The sequence below is a fragment of the Theobroma umbraticum genome, unplaced genomic scaffold (assembly GCF_002168275.2).
Source record: "Theobroma umbraticum cultivar Fairchild unplaced genomic scaffold, ASM216827v3 scaffold_12.1, whole genome shotgun sequence".
NCBI classification, from domain to species: domain Eukaryota; kingdom Viridiplantae; phylum Streptophyta; class Magnoliopsida; order Malvales; family Malvaceae; genus Theobroma; species Theobroma umbraticum.
The window spans coordinates 1,747,303-1,771,194 of NW_018397269.1; the positions used below are offsets into that span (position 1 = coordinate 1,747,303).

General features: G+C 33.4%; 4 protein-coding genes across 6 annotated transcripts in view; 2 read left to right on the forward strand and 2 right to left on the reverse strand.

Annotated features, from left to right (window-relative positions):
- Positions 1–170, reverse strand: part of LOC110425970 (Core-2/I-branching beta-1,6-N-acetylglucosaminyltransferase family protein) — a 1,421-nt gene extending 1,251 nt beyond the window's left edge. Inside the window, exon 1 of the mRNA XM_089785218.1 lies at positions 74–170. Within this exon, the coding sequence (XP_089641344.1) occupies positions 74–170 (97 nt within the window). The remainder of the gene's footprint in view (positions 1–73) is intronic.
- A 3,605-nt stretch (positions 171–3,775) lies between these two features.
- LOC110425741 (uncharacterized) lies at positions 3,776–6,522 on the forward strand. Of its 2 annotated transcripts, none has more exons than XM_021440731.2 (4): positions 3,776–4,039; positions 5,671–5,731; positions 5,862–6,009; positions 6,224–6,522. In XM_021440731.2, the coding sequence occupies exons 1-4, from the start codon at positions 3,914–3,916 to the stop codon at positions 6,264–6,266; spliced, it is 378 nt and encodes a 125-aa protein (XP_021296406.1). In that variant the 5' UTR covers positions 3,776–3,913; the 3' UTR covers positions 6,267–6,522. The 2 variants fall into 2 exon arrangements, with proteins under 2 accessions (XP_021296406.1, XP_021296405.1); XM_021440730.2 differs by having other exon boundaries at positions 3,782–4,039; positions 5,847–6,009.
- A 260-nt stretch (positions 6,523–6,782) lies between these two features.
- PGLCT (plastidic GLC translocator) lies at positions 6,783–14,645 on the reverse strand. Of its 2 annotated transcripts, none has more exons than XM_021440728.2 (14): positions 14,267–14,645; positions 13,827–14,095; positions 12,644–12,764; positions 12,148–12,215; positions 11,626–11,758; positions 11,439–11,538; positions 11,255–11,367; positions 10,193–10,286; positions 9,934–10,087; positions 9,189–9,335; positions 8,997–9,070; positions 7,738–7,826; positions 7,499–7,613; positions 6,783–7,191 (listed from the first exon to the last, which is right to left on the reverse strand). In XM_021440728.2, the coding sequence occupies exons 2-14, from the start codon at positions 14,083–14,085 to the stop codon at positions 7,009–7,011; spliced, it is 1,650 nt and encodes a 549-aa protein (XP_021296403.1). In that variant the 5' UTR covers positions 14,086–14,095; positions 14,267–14,645; the 3' UTR covers positions 6,783–7,008. The 2 variants fall into 2 exon arrangements, with proteins under 2 accessions (XP_021296403.1, XP_021296404.1); XM_021440729.2 differs by having other exon boundaries at positions 12,644–12,758; positions 14,267–14,640.
- Positions 14,646–16,698: 2,053 nt separating this feature from the next.
- The window catches only part of LOC110426093 (uncharacterized), a 15,951-nt gene continuing 8,757 nt past the window's right edge, over positions 16,699–23,892 (forward strand). Inside the window, 5 exon segments of the mRNA XM_089785219.1 lie at positions 16,699–17,781; positions 19,834–19,892; positions 20,351–21,097; positions 21,933–22,923; positions 22,926–23,708. Of these exon segments, the coding sequence (XP_089641345.1) occupies positions 16,782–17,781; positions 19,834–19,892; positions 20,351–21,097; positions 21,933–22,923; positions 22,926–23,708 (3,580 nt within the window). The 5' untranslated portion in view covers positions 16,699–16,781.

Here is a 23,892-nt window from a genome sequence, read left to right on the forward strand (position 1 = left end):
GAGACCAAGGAGGCTTGAAAAATTAGTGGGAGGCTTTTAAGATTTAAACTAATTATAATACCAAGTGACAAACCAATGACAAAGGGGATAGCATGAAAGACAAGATTACGCATCAGACGGGTAGTAAATGGCTTGGAAAATGGTTGAACAACATGTTGCTCAATGGCCATTGTTGTTGACAAGAGCGGGGGAGAAGGAGAGAAAATTCATAATCTCTAATTTGGTCATTGAGCAATTTAAAGTTGAATTGAAAAGCTAGATGGACGGGATAATTAGAACTTAAGATAAGGCCTCTTTGCATGTATTTCACTTCTTTCGGATCGGACTGATTCCCCATTAATTCCGTGTAGTGGCTCTAGCCGCGTTGAGTTTGTCGGTTTGCTAATAATTAAAATGCACTTGATGCTTCTTTGAATAGCAAAGGTAATTCAAGAAAATATAGTAATTTGGTATCAAGAACTATTTGACAAGATGCATGGTATTCAAGAATCTGCGGCACATCTTTGGTAAGAACAAAAAAAGTAAGTATAAGGTATTGGATTTAAGTCTTAGATATATGGAGGTGGATTCTATAAAAGAAGGGAAATGGTTTATTGTTGTTGTGTAACATGGCCTTTAAATAAGAGAAATAAATGTACTTCATTGCTCTTAGTGATATTATGTATGTGTTAGTGGTATCGCGTAAGTTAAACTACATATGAGAAGAAGTTAAATTATGATAAAATGAATCACATAATATAAATTTGGATTTGAAACATCTTAAATATATAAACATCATAAAAGATCACTTCACTTACTATCATTTGATTTTAAAGTAAATACCCATTATAGACTTTTTATATTAACTATGTACTCATGATACTCCAAAATTTCTCAATGTAAGAATCATTGTAATTAATTATAACCACATAATGCACACTCCTCACATGTAATAATAAAAAAGTTTAAAGGGTAACATAGATGTACAGGGACCAACGAAGGAGGACACGGTCAGCTCTAAATCTCATTGTATCCAGTTATCAAAGAAAAAAAAATCTGATAAGAAAAGCCCAACTATTATAATTAAGTATTATCACTATGTCTTGGCCTCTAGTGTTTTTGTACCAGTAGAATATGCACCGGATCATACTTGAAGTTGAACTGTTTGAAAAATTATCTGGCCTAGTAGATGAAATAACTTATTTTATATGCATCGAACACGGAGTTGCAAAGGAGAAAGTAAAGCACTTAATGTGATTAGACCAAAATTGATTTGTCTTCGCCTAAGAACAAGAATATAATATAATGGGCTGCCACAGCTGCTAAGGAAAAACATGAGAAGCACAACACCGGAATCAGTGCTGAGATTTAGGTACGTAATCACATTGGCACTCTTCCTTCCAATCCGCTTTCTTGGTCACTTTTGCTTCTGTTTTTGCAAACTCTAGCTAGCTACTTTGTTTTCCTAGTGAAAAACCTTTGAACAAAATCCTGAGAACCTTAGAAAGATGAAAACTAATTTGTGTTTGGCATGTGCTTAGGGCTTGGCTTATCCACTAATTACTCATCTTAACAACTTTTGCTATTATTTTTCTTGATTTTTTGTAGGCTCTTTTATTTCTTGTTACTTAAATATAAACAATTTCTTATTCATTTGACTATTTCAACTTGCTCATGAAAACAGGTTAGCCTTAAAACCCTCAATGGCTGGACAGGCGTTTGAATTAGAAAGAAAGTCAACTATTTCTAGCATAGGAAATGGTAGAAGTGCAATTGCTTAGGCACTAATTGTTACTACAGCTGGAGAGCTATTGCTAGTCAATATCTTAAAACTAAAGAGGACTTTATGTGCATGTGGAAGGTTCAAAAGTTATTTAGTTTAAGAAGATTGATGATTTCTTTACGTTTGGAGTGTTACCAAAGAAAAATTCTACCTAGGATGCATGAAACTTTCCACAATTGTTCAATTGTTACGGTTCCTCAAATGGGAATTTCTCAAGAAGTTGGTCAGGTTTGATCAGATATTTTATTAAGAATTGAAAGAAGACTAGGATCTTGGTGGACTTGACAACAATGTAAAGTTTGTATAGTGAATGAGTAAAGAGTTAGAAGACTTGTTAAAGCAAAGTGCTGTAATGCCAAAGCTAGGGTCAAATATTCACCATTTCTTCTCTTTATTTTAGTATCGATTTTACCAATTCCGGAGAAGAAAATCTGTCTAATCCAGCAACCCAAAAGGAATGCAAGGCAGTCTTGAAGCAAAGCCGGGGATTTGACTAACTTAATCCTCTATATACTATGCTTTCAACTTATTATTATAGTAAAAATTGAATTTGAATCTCATCATTTGTAATATAAAATAAAAACTAATCTTAATAGATTACGAATAATATTATCAACTTATGCAATACGTAAATTAATTATGTTTTCCTTATTTTTTATACAATAAATAAGTACTAAAATGAAATGAAAACAATAGTATGAAGAAATGTATATATGATTGACTGATTTATCTAATAACTTCTAAAGATTTAAAAAGGTTCTACTTTCTTCCTCATTCGATATATGAAATCAAACTAAGTTGGGGCTTTTAAATTCTAAGCATAAGGCAAAGCCCAGGAATTAGAGATATAAACGGAATTAAGTGACTTAATTATCTACAGTAGAGTATACATACACATACATTAGTTTTTTTATGTTAGGTTTATTAGAAGGAAGTAATGAGTTTACTCTAGCTTATAAACCCTTTTTATATGCTATTGCTGCTGGCATTTGAGTTATATATGCAGTCACTGAAATAGCCGGTGAATCATTTCTAGTTAAATTGTGCTTGTAAAGTAGAGATATGGAATATTGGTATGTTCAAATAAACTGCATCAAAGAAAAAAAGATCACTAGAAGAAAACCCAACTTACTTTATTCAGCCATAATACTTAGGCCAAACATCATATAACTATATCCTTGCAAAGAGCTCAGAAAGCAATAATTGATCGGCCTTCCACTCTTTGAGTCCTCTTTGCCTCTGCTTCATTTCTCACTAGACAACGGGGTTTTACTAAACTGAGAAACCACCTGCACAATTTGCCCAACAAGCTCAACAACTGAAACCACAGCCACAATTGCTCTGATCCAAGCAAGACAGAAACCGAACATTTTGATAGTCTGATTAGCTGCCTGACAAAATGGATTAGTTTCTACCTATTATATAAGAAACAAAAAGCATCTTCTATATAAATGAACTTACTTTTGACGTTTCCAGTCTCTCATTCACTTACCACTCATTCATTGAATCGTTAGGGCCATTGTCTTGAGAATTACAATGAATAACACAGAAGTTCATGAATGAACCTTGTATTCTAGATTAGATTACAATGAATGTTGTGCATTTTTTAGTATGCATAATTTCTTAAAGGGAAGGAAAAGAGGGCTGCATGCTACTGATGGAAGACAGTGGATATGTAGTTCCAAAACCAGTGGAATCGAACTCAGAGTTGGATACTTATTAGCATCATAATTGTCGCTAAGCTACAATACAAGTTGAGTGAGAAAAGTAATCAGATTGGCATGAAAGAAGACCTGCTTTTGACCATCCCGGACTTCACTTTACTTTAAAGGCCCCTAAAGAAGCTTTTGGATTGGATCACTAAATTGGGCCTTTGGCCCATAGCAGAACGCGGAGACTTACAATTTATAATTATGATAAATAAGTGACTAAAATTCAAAATAATTATTGATGAGTAACATATTCATGATTATTCATCGCTTTAATAAAAAAGAAAATATTCATAATTTATATATAGTTTATAGAGTATGCTAGTATTTTCTTTCAATCGAAACGCCTCGGTGTTTCAAACTTTGGGCACTTTAGACGCACCGTTTCAGCTGGGACAGAAGGAGAGAACCAGAGAGGTGGCTACCGAAAGGCGGGAGAGGGATGGGAAAGCAAAAGGAGGAAGAAGAGGAAGACAATAGAAGAGAAGCGGCAATAGCTTCAACCCTTTCTTTGCAACCCAATTTCAAGCCTGTTGGTGTCAGTCATCAACAGCTTTCTAAATTCCGGGTACCATCTTCACCACCTTTTCTTTTTCGAGCTTGTTTTCATGCTTTATATGGATGTTTTTATGAATGAATTGGAACCCTTTATCATCTTTAGCAGATTTCTTTTTTATGGGAATTGAGATGGGCAGTGAAATCTTAGGTTTATTTTATTATGATTAAAGATCTTTGACGTTGTCAAATTTTTTAAATTGTCAATTTGGTATGTTAGATTAGGGATTGAACTTGGCAATGTTATAGAACTTTTTCTGTGCTGAAATCTACTTGATTAACATTTTCAAAAACTTTTAAAATCTACATTTTGTTGACCCTTATCATACTGGGTAACTGGCATTATGGTAATGGATGGTGGTGTTTTATTTCCATTTTGTTTTTGAGATATATTTGTTTAAGGCTGTTTCATCCTTTGGGATGGTTGAGATTCTTCCTGAGAAAAATCATCTTGCAGTTACATATATGGAAGACTGAAACCTTTTGTTGCTTCTAGTTGTCATCCATGACCTTATTCGATTTTTGGGCATTATGGTACAGTTTTTCTTGTATCATAATGAGAGAATCTAATTCTTTTTCTTCCCTTTTCTCTGTCTCTATTTTCTTGTTTCCAGTTTGTTTAGATTTTAATTTGAATCATACACTACAAACACCTTATTCTTGCGAGCCTGACTGTGATGGTGTAGCAATATGGTCTCTCATGGATAGTATATCTGTTTTGCATATTAGATTGTTTCATGTTTCATTCAGTTGATTTAGTTTAGTCCATGATGGGCATATGACAATGACAAGTTATAGCTCTTAAGCTTCATGGAACAAAGTACAGCAACCTTTTGGCATGGGGATATTTCCATTTTATGTGTCTTTCTATTCCTCAGTTCAGTATTTTGAACTGAAAGGTTGTCAATGAAGATATTTTGAACTAAAAGGTTGTCATGAAGATTTGAAGACAATCTAGTATGGGCTTCCAAGGGAACACACAGAACCTTACTTTGTATAATTAATGCTCTAGAATGGTTCTTGATGAATGGCTGAAGACGTTGGTCAATAGTTACAGGGTCACATGTTATATTGTTGATTGTTTTCTTTCTCATTGTCATTGGTATAAGACAACTTTTTTTTTTAAAGAAAATATAGGACAACTAAAATTTATTTGGTCTATACTGGCAATTGGCATTGGAGCTATGAGGTGCTGGTGATTCGGCTTTACTAATTGGGTTCTTGATTTGTCTCTTGAATTGGGTCTTGCCTCTTGATTCTGTTAACGAATTGGTTGTTTGATAGTTACTGTAGATTGTAGAAACCAGCCTAAGCACTTAACAGCAGGAGGCACAAGGGCCAGGGGTCGAAACGACAACAGTGTCTTTAGTCTTAACCTCTCACTTGTAGCAGAAGAAAATAGTGATTGAGAAATATTTCTATTTCTTTTAATTTTTTCTTTTCTTAGAAGTTAGAAGGATATCTTTACTTTGCAGTCACGTGACACTGTTTACTGTTAGGCATCTTACTCTGCAGGAGTGAAAACTTTTATTTTTGTCCTTTAGGTTCTCGTTTTTGAATGAGCGATTTATTAGTACTCTCCATTTTCTTCCAGTAACTCTCCTGCATATTTGCCTCTATCTATCTGAAGATTGTATGTAACAGGAGCTGCACCGGAGGCGCCTACAAATAAAAGCAAAATCAAAGATACATAAGAAGCCAAAAGGTACCTATTGTGGTTTCTATTATCATTGATAACTTTTTATTGTGGGATGTTTGGCTCATTCCTCCACAATTTTTTGTTCTAATTGTTGATCAAACCAAAAAATTTCATGCCGAAGACCTCAATACCGTAGATTCTCAAGAAGCAGATTCAAACACCAAAGTTGAAGATTCAAGTGTTCCCAACTTGAAGAGCCGCAGTGAGGATGATAATCCCTTTGCACAGCAAGACAATGTAGTTGTGCAGCATGCGCCAAAAAAGCGGCAGAAATTGCATTGGGGGTATGTTTCACCTTTGCTTTCCTAAAACATAAATGCAAAATGAACTTATAAGCAAAGGATAGCTGCTCCACCTGATGCCCTTATACATCACAACATTTTTGCTTCAATGTTCTTCAAAAGTTGATGGTAGTTATGCGTCATGGATTGCTGCTCCATCTGATATCCCTTGTCTAATCTTTAATAGTTTCCTTCCTACGTTATTGTTTGTTTGCAGACTTGATACAAAGGAAAGGTGGGAAAGGAAAGCCAACATGTAGATATTTCAGAAGAAAATACGGCATTTTGGAAGTGAATTCTGATCTGTTATCACATATGCGTGGATGAAAGTTCTACAAGGTTATGCAGTCTAACAAATTTTATTAAGAAATGTCCACTATGCAAAAGTTACATCACTGTAATGTGTATCTCTTGTATACTTCTGGGCAGTTTAGGGATGCCAGAGATGGGAAATGGAAGAGGAACCAGCAATCCTTTGTCATAATTATTTTGCAATATAGTCTTTTGTTATTATTATTTTTCTCTTTTAGTGTTTTGCTTGAGTACTAGGATTGCAGTTGATGGCATGTAAATCCAAAGGTTGTTTAGCATTTCTAGGGAGAAAAGAATGTGAAACCATTTGAAGTTAAAAGAGGGATGAAAAAGTACTTCTCTAACCACAGCTTGTACCGCATTCTGGTATTTTACTTATCGTAGCGATACATGTATGACTGAAACGGACCACTCCCATTTTTATGCAGCATCTTGTTATTGATAAATCAACTGAGAGATCAAACTAACAAAAATCCCGTTGGAAAATCTCATTCAGTTTCTACCAAGTGCTACAATTCTGGATTTTATACAGACATGGACACTCCACTTCCACTAAATTCTCTGGGCTTAACCAAAAGGTGCAAAATAGTCTTAGCCTAATAATGGAATGCTCCATGTGACCACGCATCATCAGATGGACATAAATAAGATACAGAGATTATTACGGGATGCCTTCGAGAATTGTACAAATCAAGTCACCGGGTTAAGAGCAAGCTCTATTTCTTCCAATGATCGCCCCTTTGTTTCCACGACATTACCAGCTATGTACAAGACGGCAAGAAGACAGACCCCAGCGAATCCCAAATACACTGAGCTGATCCCAAATTTGTTTACAACACTCAAGAAACACAGGCCGATGACAAAGTTGGAGATCTGTTAGAACAGAAACACAAGTCAGCCACCAAAGCAAGAAATACCCACTCGATGGAAGAGTGCAAGATAACATCAAGAATACTAGAAAACAATTAACAAACATTTTCAGATCATGTTCTTTTAAAGAAAATATATGCAATAGAGAAAGCAGTATTAAGGAAGATCCACTGATATAGTACTACCACTACTACTACTACTACTACTACATCCAATCAAAGTATCTAGATGCGGATTTGCTTGTAGGAATATACATGCACATGTACATACATATCAAACATCTTTGGGCAGGTTCTTTATCTTGACTTACCCAATGCATGCCAAGCGATAAAGCCACTGCTTTTGCTCTGATTCTGGAAGCAAATATCTCTGGCAGCAGAAGAGCAGGCACAGGACCGGCGCCAAGTGAAAAGGATAATACATAGCTGTGAAAAAGAAACGGAAGCCACGTTTAGATCTCCCTGGCCATTAGGAGGTGACGACAAGTGCAGCATCAAAATAAGAGGCTTTAAGGGGCTTCATTAATTGTATAAAAGAGTGTCAACTCACAGAACAGTCCCAACAACGGCTAGTGTGCCAGAATAGGGAGCCAGGACCTTCCAAGTGAATGACAAAGAAAGCACCAACATTGAAGCAGCCTTCACAAGCCAAAAGAAAACAAAAAAATAAGGAAAAATGAAAATATTTATTAGTTTTAAGAACATCAGATGAGAAAATTGGGTGTGATATCACCGTGCAATAAGTAACAACAAAGGACAAAACATTCATTAATTGAAGCAGGTCTAACAAAGTTTTCAGGGTTAAGGTCTTTGGCATTTCCTCTCAACCCAACTGACAGCTCTCTAGAAAAGCTACCATCATGTAACAAAATTTAGGGCCATCATATAGGAAAGAAATAATATCAATAATAACAACACTGCAAAATACCGCATCCCATACATGGTGCCTACCATCCTAGCTCATCAGGAAAACCACTGTTTCAGTCGTAGCATCGCTATTTTGAATATATTGAGAAAAGTATCATCCCTTCAAGTGTCCATGAGATCAAAGGAAAAATAGTGCAGATGCAAAATGAAGGCTTCTTGTGTGAGTTGTTTTACATGCAAGAAAACGTTGATTGCTATATAGCTTGCATAAACTACTCATTTACTAAAACCAAATGAGAACTCTGATCTGAGATACTTAGGTGCACTACTTCCAAGCCAGCTATAGAAGAATGTTCTCCAATATGGCCTCACAAGTAATATTAAGGGCCATTATATATACAAGGATGATTGTTATAATTTGAGTGGCTATGCTTTGGAAACAATAGAGACATTAGGAGTATGAGCAGAGAATTTCAAGATTCAATACTTCAGCACAATTTTTTAGTTGAAAAAAAGGAAAGTCGAGGAACTTGACCTAGAAACATCCTTTAGGCATATAGAATGGAGCATAGCCAGAGTTTCAATCCATAAATAGCTAAGTGAAGTAAGACACCACTTTGTTTTGCATGACAGAATAAATTGCTACCTCTAACAAAATAAAGTATATTTTATAATCTCTAAAATTGTCTCAAACTTTAAGATGAAGTCTTTCCATCAAGGTTTAAAGATCAATATGAAGACATGCAGTCTAAGAAACTTGATACAAAATAGGGAAAAAATGGAAAAGCAAGAAATTTTATGTAGTGAAAGTATAGAAAAGATGCTTGTTTATTTATATGAAGCCCAAAATGCAAATGCAGGAAGATGTTTTAAAAAATTTAACAATAAAATACACACTCTCTGCTTTGGAAAAATGAACTTCTATACAAATAACAAGCCTACCATTCCAGCAAAGCTTGTGATTAGAAGACTTTTCCTTCCTTGTCTGTCCATCAGAGAGGATGCAATAGCTGTGCCTGCAAAAACATCACAAGCCAGGATTGTTAACTGTGCAAGAACATCATAAGCCAGGAACCTTAAATGTCATGCAAATTTTGGATTTTTTCTGTTTTTGAAGAATAACTAAATACTAACCAAATACATTTGATGCCCCAACAAGAGCACTTGCTGCAACATCAGATGCAATTCCAGCACTACGAAACACAGCTGTAGAATAATATACCACAGCATTTATACCAGCTAACTGTTGGAATAAGAAAAGTGCAGCACCAACACTCACAACTGCAGAAGGACATAAAATCAAGAAAGAATGTTACCACGATACATTACAAAGCATTATAAACTTGAAGCCCTAGTTCATTCAGAATAATCTGTTTTTAAGTCTGATTAGGGATTTACTAAGCAGAAGAAATACAACATTAGCTATACTAATTAAAAGTAAGAAATGCGTTCAAACAAAAGCAATTATATTACATCCATGATCTTTGAGCTCATCACTATTAATCATCAAGACATCAACACGGAATAAGGAGTACAAGGAAAGCAGTGATCAAAGGCTGAACAAAAAACCTAAGCGCCTTGTACGTTAAGTGCCTGTGTCTTCATGTGGTAATCAAGAAACACTAGATGGACTGGTGCAGAGAAATGGAAGATACTAATAGAAATTTTTTTTTTTTGAATTTTGGACCTTCAAGCTCAACTTTACATTGTACAACAGTATAAGAAAGCAATACAAGAGTATTCTGGATCTTTTACATCACCATCTGATCCTTCTTAGTATTGTCCAATAGCATTTCTAGGTAGGGCATGCTTATGAAAGGGCCTTACAGCACTATAAATTTTATGTCCAATTATGGTAGCTTTCAAAATGCAGCTCTACCTTTCCAGTAGCGGCTACTAAATAGATCAAACCATCTGGCTTCTTGTTCTGTAGAACCCTGACCTGCAGTTCTTAACTCATACATAACCTCAGCGACTCTTTCTTTTCCATACAGTGTTCTTATAGATTTTTCAGCTTCAGGAATTTTCCCTTGCTGCAAAATTGATGCGTTTAAACAATAAGTAATCAATATTTTGTATATCCATGTGAGATAAACATAAATGTAAAATAGAGAGATTGAGCAGTCCAATTACAAAACCTGAAACAGCCACCGAGGACTTTCTGGTGAAAAAGCCATTCCTAACGCCAATAAAATAGAAGGAACAGCAGCAATACCGAACATTGTCCTCCACCTAATAGAAAGAAATATAAAGAAGATACAATAAGTTAGGTGAAAGCTTAAGTAGACACAACAATTTATTTGCAAAAGAAATCCAGTTTTTTATGTGATATGATAATGATGAAAGCTTAAGTAGACACAACAGTTTATCTGCAAAAGAAATCCAGTTCTTAACATAAAAAATAGTGATGAAAGCATTTCCCTGACTTATTCACTCAATCACACTATGACAGAAAAAAATCCAAAATCTAAATTGATCAGAAAGCATACCAAAAAGTTGGAAATTGCAAGTTCAAACATATAATCCTAGTCAGATGAAGCACAATTTTATTTTATGACAATTTTTTATAAAGGGAGGATTCGAACCATGCTTTTTGAGCAAAGGGATACATGCACCTATAATTGAGTCAAATGCTCAAGGGCATACGGAGGACAGTTGCAAAACGAATATGGTATAATCACAGCAAATGATGGACAACAAAGAAGCCTAATCCCACACCATGATGAGGAATTTACTAAATGAATCAAATTACATCATTGTGCATTTCCTGGACATGATTAGTAAAGCAAGGTCATTTTTCTAAAGTTTTCACCCATGTCTTATTTGTCTACCCTCACCCTTTAGCCAGCAAAATTAAAGAGAGAAAAAAAGAAATAAAAAGTAATGCAGAAAAGGGATTAAATCAGCCCAAAAATTCTATGAACAGGTGCCAATGAGAGGAAGAAAGGTCTTCAACACTAGTATAGAAAAATTTTACTACCAAATGTAGTTATCATAAAAGGAAAGAATTTTTAAGCATCACCTATTATTATACCAAATTGAAGCCCATAGTTTAGAAACTTTAAACTAAATTCTTACAATCTCTTTAGATGCCTGATTGAGTGCATGGTCAATAGTGTCCACACAAAGGGCAAAAATGCAATTTAGCATAGTAAAAGAACCATGTGGCACAAAATGTAAAAAGTGCTAGGATAATATACCATAGTGGGTTCCTTGCTAAAGGCAATCCAGCCACCAACGCTGCAAGAATTCCAATACATATAAAAAGTTGGTTTATAGATCCAAGTGCACCACGGATTTCAGTTGGTGAGATCTGACCAAGAGAAAGAATGTCAGCAATGTTTCCAGAAAACTAGAAGCAGAACAAAGATCAGAAAATATTACCTCAGATATGTAAAGTGGCACAATAGCAGATGATATACCGATACCTATGCCAGCCAGTAAGCGACCAATTATCATAGTCTGAACTGTCTGGGCTGTTGCACTGAAAACATTTAAAGCATTTTGAAGCATTAGTTTTGAGCAAACCTATGCCAGTTGACAAGCTAATAGTTAATGAAATGATACAAACGTAAGAACTGCTCCAATGATAAGCGGAATAGCATCTAATTGAAAAGTCCTTGTCCTGCCAAACTTGTCTGCCAGTGCTCCCCCGGTAAATGAACCAACAGTGGCACCAGCAAGGAGTGTGCTGACAACCCATCCTATTCAATTTAACATGTCAGAATAATAAGTTAGCAAGTATCGGGCAATTTAAAGATTAACAAATTAGGTGTATAATAAAACCAAATTGAGAAAAAGCAAAAACATCAATCCAACAACTTCTTACATTGCTTGAATTATTACAAGTTAACCCACTTCACTCTTATAAATGAAAAACACAGTATACAGTGGTTGTATACCCTCTGTTTCAGTAAAATTTCACTAAATAATCTTCATGCAATAAACATGTTATGGAAATTTGGTTTATCAGACACCAGAATATGGCTGTAAAATATTTTAGAAACAAACAACAAAGAAAATGAACAGGAACAGGAAAAGAAACAAAAGCAGAGATCGAATTTGCATGGTAATTAAAGATCACAATACATGCCTTGCAAGACAGTGTTTTCAGCAATCCCCAGATCCTTAGATAGATACTCAAGAGCGCCATTTACCACCCTGAAGAAAGAAAAAGAAATGGGAGAGAAAATTAGAAAAGTGCAGCATTATCAAAAAACATGGCAAATAAACAACCCGTATGATAAAAAATGTAACATGCCAACTGCCCAAATATTGATAATGGATTCTTTGCTTAAATTTCCACAACAATTTAAAAATAGAATATAACTAATGGCTCCAGTGTTTAAATATTTTACAAAATACTGAAAACATTCACAATCATCACTTTGTTGCAGGCACCATATATTTTTAGGGAGCCACATAAATGAACCATAGTGATACTTTCTAATGCTTTGATATATTGAGAGTATAATTTTCTGTTTCTACAGAAGATTGCCTAGGTATATCATTGAGATGTCAAAATCACTAAAGACAAATGTAGAGCCAAAAATAGGAGCATGTTCCTTCTGAGTTGAACTGGGACATACCCTAGATGGTAACCAAATAATATAGCTCCCAAGCAAGCAACACCAACAAATGGCAGAACAATCCCAGAAGATTTCCCCTGAGGGTTGATTGGTGTCAAGTCCTCAACGTCTCCACCTGCAGCTTAATTCCAATTGCCATTTGTAAGAACATAGAAACATGAGTAAATAACTAAAGCACGTTAGAATGACTAACTTCTTTTGCATTCATTACAAGACTCAGATGCAGATGCTTAACAAATGACCTATGTGCAGGCCAATACATTTGAATAGGAAGAATGCATTCTTCCAACAAAACTAATACACTAAGACATCAGTTAATCACATCTAGTACAAGCATGTGACTAGCAAACATCCATCATAACCAACAAAACCATGCACAAGTTAATAGATTTTAGTCGAAAGAATGTACTGTTCAAATTAAACTAACACAACAAATCATCAAATTGTCGCACCTGCAAGAATAAAGTAAGTGAGTAGTTATCATCTACACCATCACCATGGTGTTATAAAAGATATAATACCGGTAGCAACCTCATGAAATAAAAGTTTGTACAATTTGCTCTATCACTTCAAAAAAACAAGGTTTCATTTGGCTTTGCTATTTGTATTTTGTGACTAGTAGCAGAAAGCAAAAAGCATGCTTTGATACAAAATCAAGTAATATTCCTAAATAATTAAAAATTAAAAATTAAAAATATACTTTTTAAACACCAAAATGCATGATTTTTCTTCGATAGGGAACAATAGTGTTTGAGTGTGTGTCACATTTCAGTTTCAGTCGAAAAAGATTTTACTTTCCATCAATTTTTCAAGAAGCAAAAAAGCAAGTATCAGATTAACAACCAAACCAAGCCTAAAGGATTCATTTTTTCAACATGATCATACAATTTTCCGGCGGTGCAATGCCTCCAAAGCTTTTTTGCACACAAAAAATTTGAAATATGTACTAATAACTTTAAAAAAATGCAGATAATTAACAAGACCAATATTTTGTGCCTTTCTCTATCATTAGCCAAAGAAAAACCAATCTAACCTAGCATGCAATGCATTCATTAAGCAATTTTTCTCACATAAAGAAAACAAAGGCATCCAATTTTTTTTTTTTTAAATCTCACGTTAACTCACTAAAAAGTTTAACCGAATAAAATTAAAGAAAATGAGGGAAAAAAAGAAAGAGAGAGACCAGAAACTTGAGCTTTGACCGATCGAGATTTGACGGAAGAGCGAACCACAGTTTCGATGCCATTTCTGGCACGTGCGAGCTCAGCTCCCATTGGAACGGCACTAGAGCGTAAACCACTGCAAATGGAACCACTTCCAAAGCAAAGATTACGATTCAAAGTTAAATTCCGTTCCCTAACTTCGCCACAACAAGCTAATTCTCTCCGTTTTGAAAGATCAAATCCTAAATTTCCTTCGATTAAATGAGTTGACGCCTGCATTTTGAATCAGCTGATTCACCCAAAATAAAACAAAATAAAAGTCCATTTAACCGACAAGTCAAAACAGCGTATAAAAAAAGGAAGAGAAAAAAAGAAAGCATTAAAATCCAGAATTAAAGATCAAAACGTAACCGTTTAGAGATTGAAAACGGGTTGAGTGACAAGTGAGAGTGAGATTTACCGAATTCAAAGGCGGAGTGGAGAGAGAGAGGAAACCAAGAGACCGAGAGAGAGAGAAAGGATGAGCCAGTTTCTGGGGCTGTTTGGAAGGCGAGACTTTATTTGAAGTGGAATGTTGATGGAAACCTTCGGAAAATCCGTTGCGAGAGAAAGTGAGTGACTGTTTGCTTACTAAGAGCTTACCAAGAAGAACAAAGTTGGTGGAGAATTCAATCCAATCTATTATTCTCTCTCTCTTTCCTTTCCTTTGACGAATTGAAATTAATTAATTTAAATTTAATTTATTACTATACACACTAGCAATAATTTCGTGGAGATTCGACGGAGTAAAATTAAAAGATAGGGAAAAAGCAAAGAAAAATGGATTACGTTGGGGGATTTTGGATTAGATTTGCAGTCGCGTTGGAGATGGCGTGGGCACACGTGAGGGCCGCTTCCTCCACGCCTCATGCCTGCTGCGTGCGTTAAGCGCAATATATGATTCATCAAGCAACAAATTTTTGTTTCCCCTTTTTTAAATTACTCACAAAATGCTTTGATTCTTTTCCCCTCTTATTATCTTTAATAAAATTGGAAAAATATCAATAAATTACCACCTATGGTTCGTAATCTTTTATTATATTTCCACTTTAATTCCTAACCTCTCAAAAATAAAATTTAAATCTCTTTTCTTCAATTCCAAAAAAAAAAATCTAAACCTTTAAATTATTCCATTTAAATACTTAACCTGTTATGCTTATTCCATTTGAATCCTTTGGTCAAATCATTTCATTCCAATTGGTGTAATGTCCACGTTGTAGATTATGTGGCACATTATGTGTATTTTTTTTTTTGACATTTCACATGAATATTTTTTTAATTGTTAATAAAATGATGTAATAAAAGGATCAAAATGAAATCGATTTAAAAGGTTAACGATTCAATTGGAATAATTCAAAAGTTAAGGATTAAAATGGAATTAAAATAAATATTCACGATCATGGATGGTATTTACTCAAAAAGGCATAATAGAAAAGTTTTCAAAAATCAAAGAGTTTGAAAATGATTAGAATTTTATTTTAATTTATTAAACTAATATTTAATAATAAAACAAAAATTGAAAATTCTTGAAACTAAAATCAAAGGTGTTAAGTAAAAAGATAATTGAAATAAACATGGAGTAATTAAGTGTAATTTTAAACTTTTAAGATAAGTTTATTCTACTTCAAATAAAAAGTATTTTATCCAAAAAAGATTAAAGAGTTCTTGTAAATAAGAATATCTAATCACTAGGTACATATCACGTTCAATTTTGACATGATCAAACTAAATGTCAGCTAAATTAGATTTAGATTCAGTTTAGCTTATTGATGGATAAGCAAGGATAACAAAACATTTAACCTAGTTAATTTTTTAAAAAAATTTAGATCGCATCTTTTAATTTATTAGGACCCAATTGGATTTTTATTTTGATCTACTTATCTTTATCTTTGGGCCTTGATCCACTTATCTTCGTCTTATGATTTTTCATTTTTTTCATTATTTTAATAAAATTCAGTAGTTAGTAGAATATGAAATTCGATTTATTTTATTTTTCCAAAGGTTGATTTTTAAATTATTAATTAATGAAATATGAAGGGATTGAAATGAATATGATAACGTCTTAGAATTTTTCCTATCCCTATCATTTTTAACAAAAGCTAATTTTCAAATTATTAATTAATAGAATATAAAAAGATTGAAGTCAACATGAAAATATTTTATAACTTTTCTTTTTCATACAATTCTAGTTAAATTAAGTGTTTAGTAGAATATATATGAAAAGGTTTTCAAATAAAATTAACTAATTTATTTTATATTTAAAAATTTATTTTAAAATAATTAATTAATAGAATATGAAAGATTGAAATCATCAATATTATACTAATATGTTATGAGTTTTCTTCTCCTTACCATTTATGAATTCGAAAAAAATTAATAAGTTATTCACAAAATCCTTTTAAAACGATTATGTTTTTCATTATAAAAGTCATAATACATAATTTTCAATATTTACTATTTGCATTTAATATATATTTATTGTATAAAAACCTAATTATATTTATTAGATGTTACAATATGTCATAATACGATTTAATTAAACTAAGAATATACTAGAGTGGGTGCGTACACTGTCTTCCGTTCTCGAACTCAATTTCACGAGGTAAAAAGGAGAATGAGGCAAAAAACGGACAGCAAAGCTATCTAAGAATATAGAAGGAGGGGGAGTGGGACAGCTTAGAGAGTAACCGAAGAGGACCCAATGCTGTACAGTGTAAACATTCAACAAATGCATTAACAGTATTATGTTATCCAACAAATGCACCACGAAGTCAAAACATTACATGTATTAAAGTAAAAGTAAAATGTTGTTTGGACGCCTTTTAATTGGCTTTAATTTGGTGTGTCATTAGTCTGTGGGAAGCCCAAAGTTTCTTCCTTTTATATATATATATCTGATCGGATCTGATGTACCGGTATTTGGATTGCTTAGAGTTATGGGGTCTCCTGTATTGGTCTACTTAAAGGCCTGCGCTCAAGCTTTTCGAGATGGAAACCTGAAACTTGCCGATCAGCTCCTGGACAGGATCTGGAATCCTGCAACCAACGAACTGGAATCCCTCAAAGCAGAAAGCGTCGCTAAGAAAAGGAGACGCTGTGCGGAAGTTTTAGTCCGCCGAGCTTACCGGTTGTATCCTAATATTCCCTTCGTATATTTTCCACGCCCGCATCGTTCAATCTGCGAAAAGGCCATCCTTAGTGCTATGATGGGAAAGAAGCGAGTCCACATCATTGACTTCCTTCAGCCAAATCCAGATGACTGGGAAGACATAATTGAAGACTCATCTCGTGGATCTGGCCGCCCATCATCAATCCGTTTAAGTGTTGTAGCACTACCGTTCCTGAAAAATCTATATGCAACAGCCGAGGAAACAATGCTGGTCAACGTTGACTGGGAGTTTAAACTGGTTATCGGCAATGGTTTGGGTGATGTGGAAGCATCTGAACTGGAATTCAGACGAACAGAGGATGAGATTGTGATCGTCAGGTATGTATATAAGTTAAACAGATTGTTGGCACAGCCAGAAGCAATGGAGAGAGAATTGTTAAAGTTGAGGCAGATAAAGCCAGAATTTGTGATAACAGTAGAGCAGGATGCCAATCATAATGACTTCAATTTCGTCGATTCCTTAGAATCAATACTCGAAGAATCTGAAAGTGTTTTAAACATTTACTATTATACGTGGCTAGCGATGTGTGCGGTTGAGTGTGATGGCATGAACGGGATTGAGCGAAGTGAGACGACTATGGCTCAGTGGCGATCCCTCCTGCACGCGGCTGGTTTTCTTCCATTTCCACTCAATCAGTCATCGACAACTGGCGTCTTTGTTCAAGAGGAAAATGGGTGTTTGGTGGTCAGCGTAGAGGAATGGCCACCGGTGATCATATCGGCCTGGAAATTCACAGATTCCGTTCACCACTCAATCTCTATTCAAGGTATTTTTTTTATCTTTCTTTATTATTTTTTTAAAAAGTCCAACTTCTGTCTTGTACTTTTTTTAGAATAATTAAATAAAGGATCAAATTTAGGTAAGGTTTTAAAGTTGACTTTGAAGTTCTTTATTAAAAATATTAAAATCAATTAATTAGCAGAGTTTAACGAAAACATAATAATATATAAACAATTAATTAAAAATAATACTTAGACACAAAAATTTAATCGATTATTATTAAACTGTGAAAGCTTTTGCCCATTTTTTTTTAAAAAGAATCTATTTAGATAAAGTTAATATGAAAATTTATTCAAAATTATTTCATATTTACTTGATTCACATAACTAGTTTTTTTCTATCTATTGTTTTTTTTTAATTTTTATTCAATTGTTTTTAATGAAAAATATAACGAGTTTGATTTAAAAAGCCTTCCTAGAATTTTACTCCAAATAAGAGGCAAAGTCAAAATCAAAACTGATACATTAATAGAATTCTATGATTATATCAAAATATATGACACTGAATTAAAAATTGTATTAATAAACAAAATTTCATAAATTGTTATTAGAAGTTGAAAATTTTATCATAATTTTTAATAAATATGCTGATTAACATAACATGGATTACAACTTGTTTAAGTTATTTAAATTTTGTGATTTTGATTTTTAATAAAATTTATCGATCTATTTTTTTTATTTTTAATATTCATTTTTATTACTATTTTAAATTAATAATTTTACGAACATTGCTTAAGTAACTTTACCTCTTCTCACATTTTTTTAAATGATATCTAGTAATTACATAAAATAAAATATACTACATTACGTTGAAAAATGAAAAATATTCTATAATTTCTTAGTTCTCTTAGATTTAATAACTTTCCAATTATTGACATTGTTCAAGGTTCAATAAGTAGTTGTAGCGAATATTCATCCCTAATTTACTTATAGGATCAATAATACACACTTATCTCAAAGTATGGATTTCGCCTCTAATCCAGTTGAAAGATTATACTAGATTTTTTTGGTGATTAGATTATCATAGATTACAAAGAGTAATAACAAACAACAAGTTATAAAGACAAACTTTAAAATAAATTTATGGTTAAATGATGCAATTAGACTTTATATTTTATGAAAAAATATAGATCTGATCTTTAAATAATAATTTTTGTAAATTAAGTCATTGTATTTTTTTTATTTATTAATTTTAATCTAAAATCGAACACCAATTAATTTTCTTGTGATCAATAATATCTTTTTCATTTAAAAAAATGCTGACGTGATATTTGATGACATGGCACGTGTAGACGTTACATTTGCTAACTGACTCCTTTCAAGTCATGGATTGGTTTCTCAAAACAAATGGAAAAAAATTGAGAGAAACTTTATGGACACTTGTTAGAACACTGAAACATCACCTTTTTTTCCTTTTCAAATTTCTATTTTCTAATTGGTCAATTCAAATGGAGAAAAAAATATTTGAGTAAATTTTGTAGAAATTATGAAAACATAATTTAACAGTATTAAAGTTTGGATTGAAATTAAAAAATTAAAAAAAATTCAATTTATATAAATTATTGTACAGATAATACATTCACATTTTTTATAGAGTGTAAAAATTAATTACATAATTAAACTTAAATTTATCTATAATAGATATATTTTCGAAAATTAATAGCTACAATCACCACGAATATGTTACAAAGCAATAAGAAGTTCACTGATCCATCTACATCGTCATAATAATATAGTAAGTGAAATTGTTTCACAATTAGTCAAAATTTCTTGAATAAATTAATTGGAAAAATACTTTAAATATTATGAAGTTTAATTTAGAATATAAATTTTATTCTTTTTTTTTGTACATATGGTACCATACTATATAATAAAAAATAACCATTTTTATCATAAAAACCCTTCCAACTCTAGGTCTTCAAGTTGAAATTTTAAATTTTAACGGTTTAAAGTTTAAATTTGAAGACAGTAAAACATTTATTTGCTTAATCAAATTAAGTTCTTGCTAGTGATAAATTTGTTATTAACCTCCATAACAGGTTCCCATCAAAATTCTCTATACAACAATGTACTTCAAACTTTTGAAGTTTTAACTGAGGTATTATCCTTTTCATCTCATTTATTTTTCTCTTTCAATCCTAAAATCGAATAACACTTGCTCAAATTTTCAATTTAATTTTAAGAATCAAAACTAGTAACTTTTTTTAATTATATTACTATAATTGAAAATGAGATTAAAAAATTGCTATATGTTTTTTCTTCTATACAGATAATTGAATACTATATGTATATTATTTGCAATTTCCAATCAAATATATAATATAAAATATAAAACAAATTAGAACTTGCTCACTTGATGCTTTGTCTGTCTTGCTCTAAAGAAAATTAGAAATATATATATATTTCTAGGGAGGTATTGAGTAATGCAAATTAGAAATTGCATTGGAAAGATGAGGAAAAAGTGTTAACTTAAGGATGGGATCTGCTTTTCCTAAACGATATAGTTTCTTTTATTTTTATTTTTTGAAGAAATCCATTTGAATCACTTATTAGCAGTGTTTTACATTGAACCGGGTTGCTGCTGTTGCTGAGATGTATGACCTAGTGCAATATGTATGTTTGAAATATGAGCTGCCATTGGGTTTAACATGGACTTGTTGGGCTAATGTAAAGCAACTCCCAACAGAAGTTATGCTCGATCCATACACGAAAGGTACTCTATTTATCCAAAAGCCTGCTTGTTATGATAATGATGAGGCTTCTCATGAGTTAATGAATACATGTGAACGACATCAGTTTGTCGTAGAAGGGCAAGCTATTGCTGGAAAACTGCTTCAATCAAATGAGAGCCTTTTCGTTCAAGATATTACAGAGCTTGATGAACGTGACTATCCATTTGCTAATGCTGCAAGAAAATTTGGTCCTCGAGCTGCTCTTGCAATCAGCTTTTGTAACCCTTATGTTGGTGACGATGTTTATGTGCTAGAATTCTATTTCCCTTCCTCTAAGAAGAATTTAGAGGAACCGGAATTGTTGAAAGATCGCATCTTACATGACTTGGAAAATATCCAAAAGAAATTTGTAAGACCAAGAGTAGTTCATGGTACTGCACCAGTTGGTGTCCGGGGAGAAGCCATTTCAAACAGTACTCAGGAAGTGAAATTGGCTTTGAGAAACTCTCTTCCAGTTCCAGCCTCAACTACTGGTCATAATTTGTTTAATTCAAATGAAACAAGATCACTGAATACAACTGGCGCGATGGACCGTCATCACGTAGGAACAGATAATATTCAAGATGAGCAGGTACCCATCTTAAATTTTGTATTGACATTATTATTTGATTCTTACTCATAAATTAGCACTCAATACTTTTAATTAATGTCGTGGATATGTCTAGCTATGTATGATTAGTTGGGATAAGATTTAGGCAAAGTTTTTTAGTTTATGTTCATGTGGTTCTCTCTTTAAATAAGTATCTGTAATTCACCAAAACAAAAGAATTAGTTGTTTCTTAAATCACTGAACTCTCAATGATGTACTCTTAGTTTCTCCATGAAAATTAATGCCTTACTAATTAATTCTTTATGCTCTAGCTAACTATTCACTTGTACTCAAAAACCTTCTAATTGTTTTAAAATTTGGAAAGTAGTCTTGACCTCTGATTATTTTCTAGGTGTGATATGTACAAAACTAACAGGTTCTATAGAACTTATGCCCAGAAAATCTTTTGTTCTCTGTTTAGACAGTTACAATTGAAGTAACCCAAACTTTTATTCAATGAAATATTGAAAAGCAAGCTTATAAAAAAAAAAAAACCTTTTTCAAAGGCAAAATTAGAAATATATATTAATTAGAAGCAGATAGTTGCCATAGTCCTAGCTAGCTCTTCCTCCTCCTCAACTGTAACTGAGAAATGCGTGAGTCAATAAAACAATGCTTGTGCGAATGTTTATATATATGATGCTATTTGAAGCCTAAATTACTTTAAAATGGAATTCTACTTTGAATTTCAGTTAGCAAGAATGGTTTAACAAGTTCAGTGTTGTTGCAATTCTGGTAGTAATTTGATTTTTGTGTGTGGCTACACATCTTATGTTTTTTTACTTTGTCTACTCTACTCTACTCTACCTGTTGAAAGGGAGCCCAAATAGAGAATCGCAGGGCTATTAACTCCGAGATGGTGAAAGCAAACGGGGCTATTTCGCCAGTCCCACGAACCAAACGAAGAAAACTGGTGTCTGTGGTTTGGGAGCACTTCACTAGGTTTAGAAAAAATGGATTAGAGTGGGCCAAATGTAATTATTGTGATAAGGACCTTACAGGGTCAAGCAGGAGTGGAACCACGCACCTGAAAAATCATTTGGAAAGATGTTCAAGTAAGAAAGTCAAATTTCCTGCTCAAAGTGGAGGTGCCAGTGAAGGAAACTCAAGTTTTGATCAGGAAAGGACTCGCCTTGAATTTGCGAAAACAATTATCAAGAATCAATGTCTATTGGATGCGGTTGAAGATGAATCTTACAAAAAAATTTTGAGCACTTTACAGCCAACGTTCCAACTTCAATCACGAAGAATTATTCTATCCGACATAAATCGCCTCTACAAGGAAGAGAAAGAGAAACTTCGCCAATATTTTGGTCAGCTTGACTCTAACTTCAGTTTAACAATTGAATTTTGGGCAGACGATGTTAGGTTGAATGACTATTGTTGTTTGGTAGCATACTTTATTGATGGCGATTGGAAATTGAAAAAGAAGATTATTGCCTTCAAGATTCTCGAGGGTTTCTGTACTGTTAGTGAAATCATTCGAAGGTCACTTTCAGAATGGAATATTAGCAAGAAAATATGCTCCATAACTGTCAATAGCTCAGTTTTAAAGGATGGTGTAGTTGAACAAATAAAAGAATATTGTCTTAGTGGCCAAGCTTTCCTTCCCTCCGGCGGTTGTTACATCCGTTGCACTCTCATTGAGGACTGCTTACTTGAGATAGATGATTTGCTTCTAAAGATAATGAAATTGAAGGGATATATCTTTGGAATACCATGGAGGAGATTGAACTTTTCATGCTTTGACCTGCTTGATTGGGTTTTACGATCAAGAGAACGACTAGAGCAAAATAATGACAATTTCGAATAATGTTGTCGAATGAAGAATGGGATAGGGCACTGGTGATGCACACTTGTTTGAAGGAAAGTTTAAGTTGTTTCGGGGGAACTGATCAATCTCCTACTGCAAATGTGCACCTTCCTAAGCTCTGTGGTCTATACAGGAAACTTCTCCAGTTGGAAAAAACCAATTATAACTGTATGAAGTTGATGAAGATGAAATTTGATAACTAGTGGAGCATCCATCATTTGATTTTTGCTATTGCAGTTATTCTTGACCCACGGTTAAAATTTAAATTTGTGGAGGTTTTATATGGTGAAATTTACCGCTGTGATAGTAAGATGCAGTTGAACAGATTTCGTAGAGTTTTTATGGATGTTTATTATGAATATGCCAATCAACATGACAATCAAACAATACCCGCTTCCATATTTGGTGATTCTAGCTGCTCAACGACCGAGAGTGCTGATGATTCTATCTTGCATTCCTTCTGGAGATATGCATCAATGAACAAATTTGATGAGGCGGCCTTAAAGAAGTCAGAGCTTGATTGTTACTTAGAAGAACCTTTATTAGTTCCCTCGGATAAGAATGAGTTCTTTGATATATTAGATTGGTGGCGCATCAATAGCCTAAGGTTTCCCACACTTGGTAGGATGGCTCGTGATATCCTAGCAACTCCCATATCCACCCATCTACCCCATTCTTCTTTCAACACTCTGATAACAAATACAAAGAATAATGACTTGGGTCCTGAGATCATAGAAGCTTTTGTATGCTGTCAGGATTGGTTGCAGACACCTAAAACAGGTACGCCCAATTGAAATTTGTTTAGATCCTCTTATCTTCTAAGGTTTCTGCCTTTTGTCTTCCTATTAATCTTCTATGCATGTTTAGTAATGGATTAGCTACCGGGAAAAAACAGTTACCTTACCTTTCTTTTCTTTTTCATTTTTTTTTAACAAATGTAGTTATTACTTCTCATAAACCAATA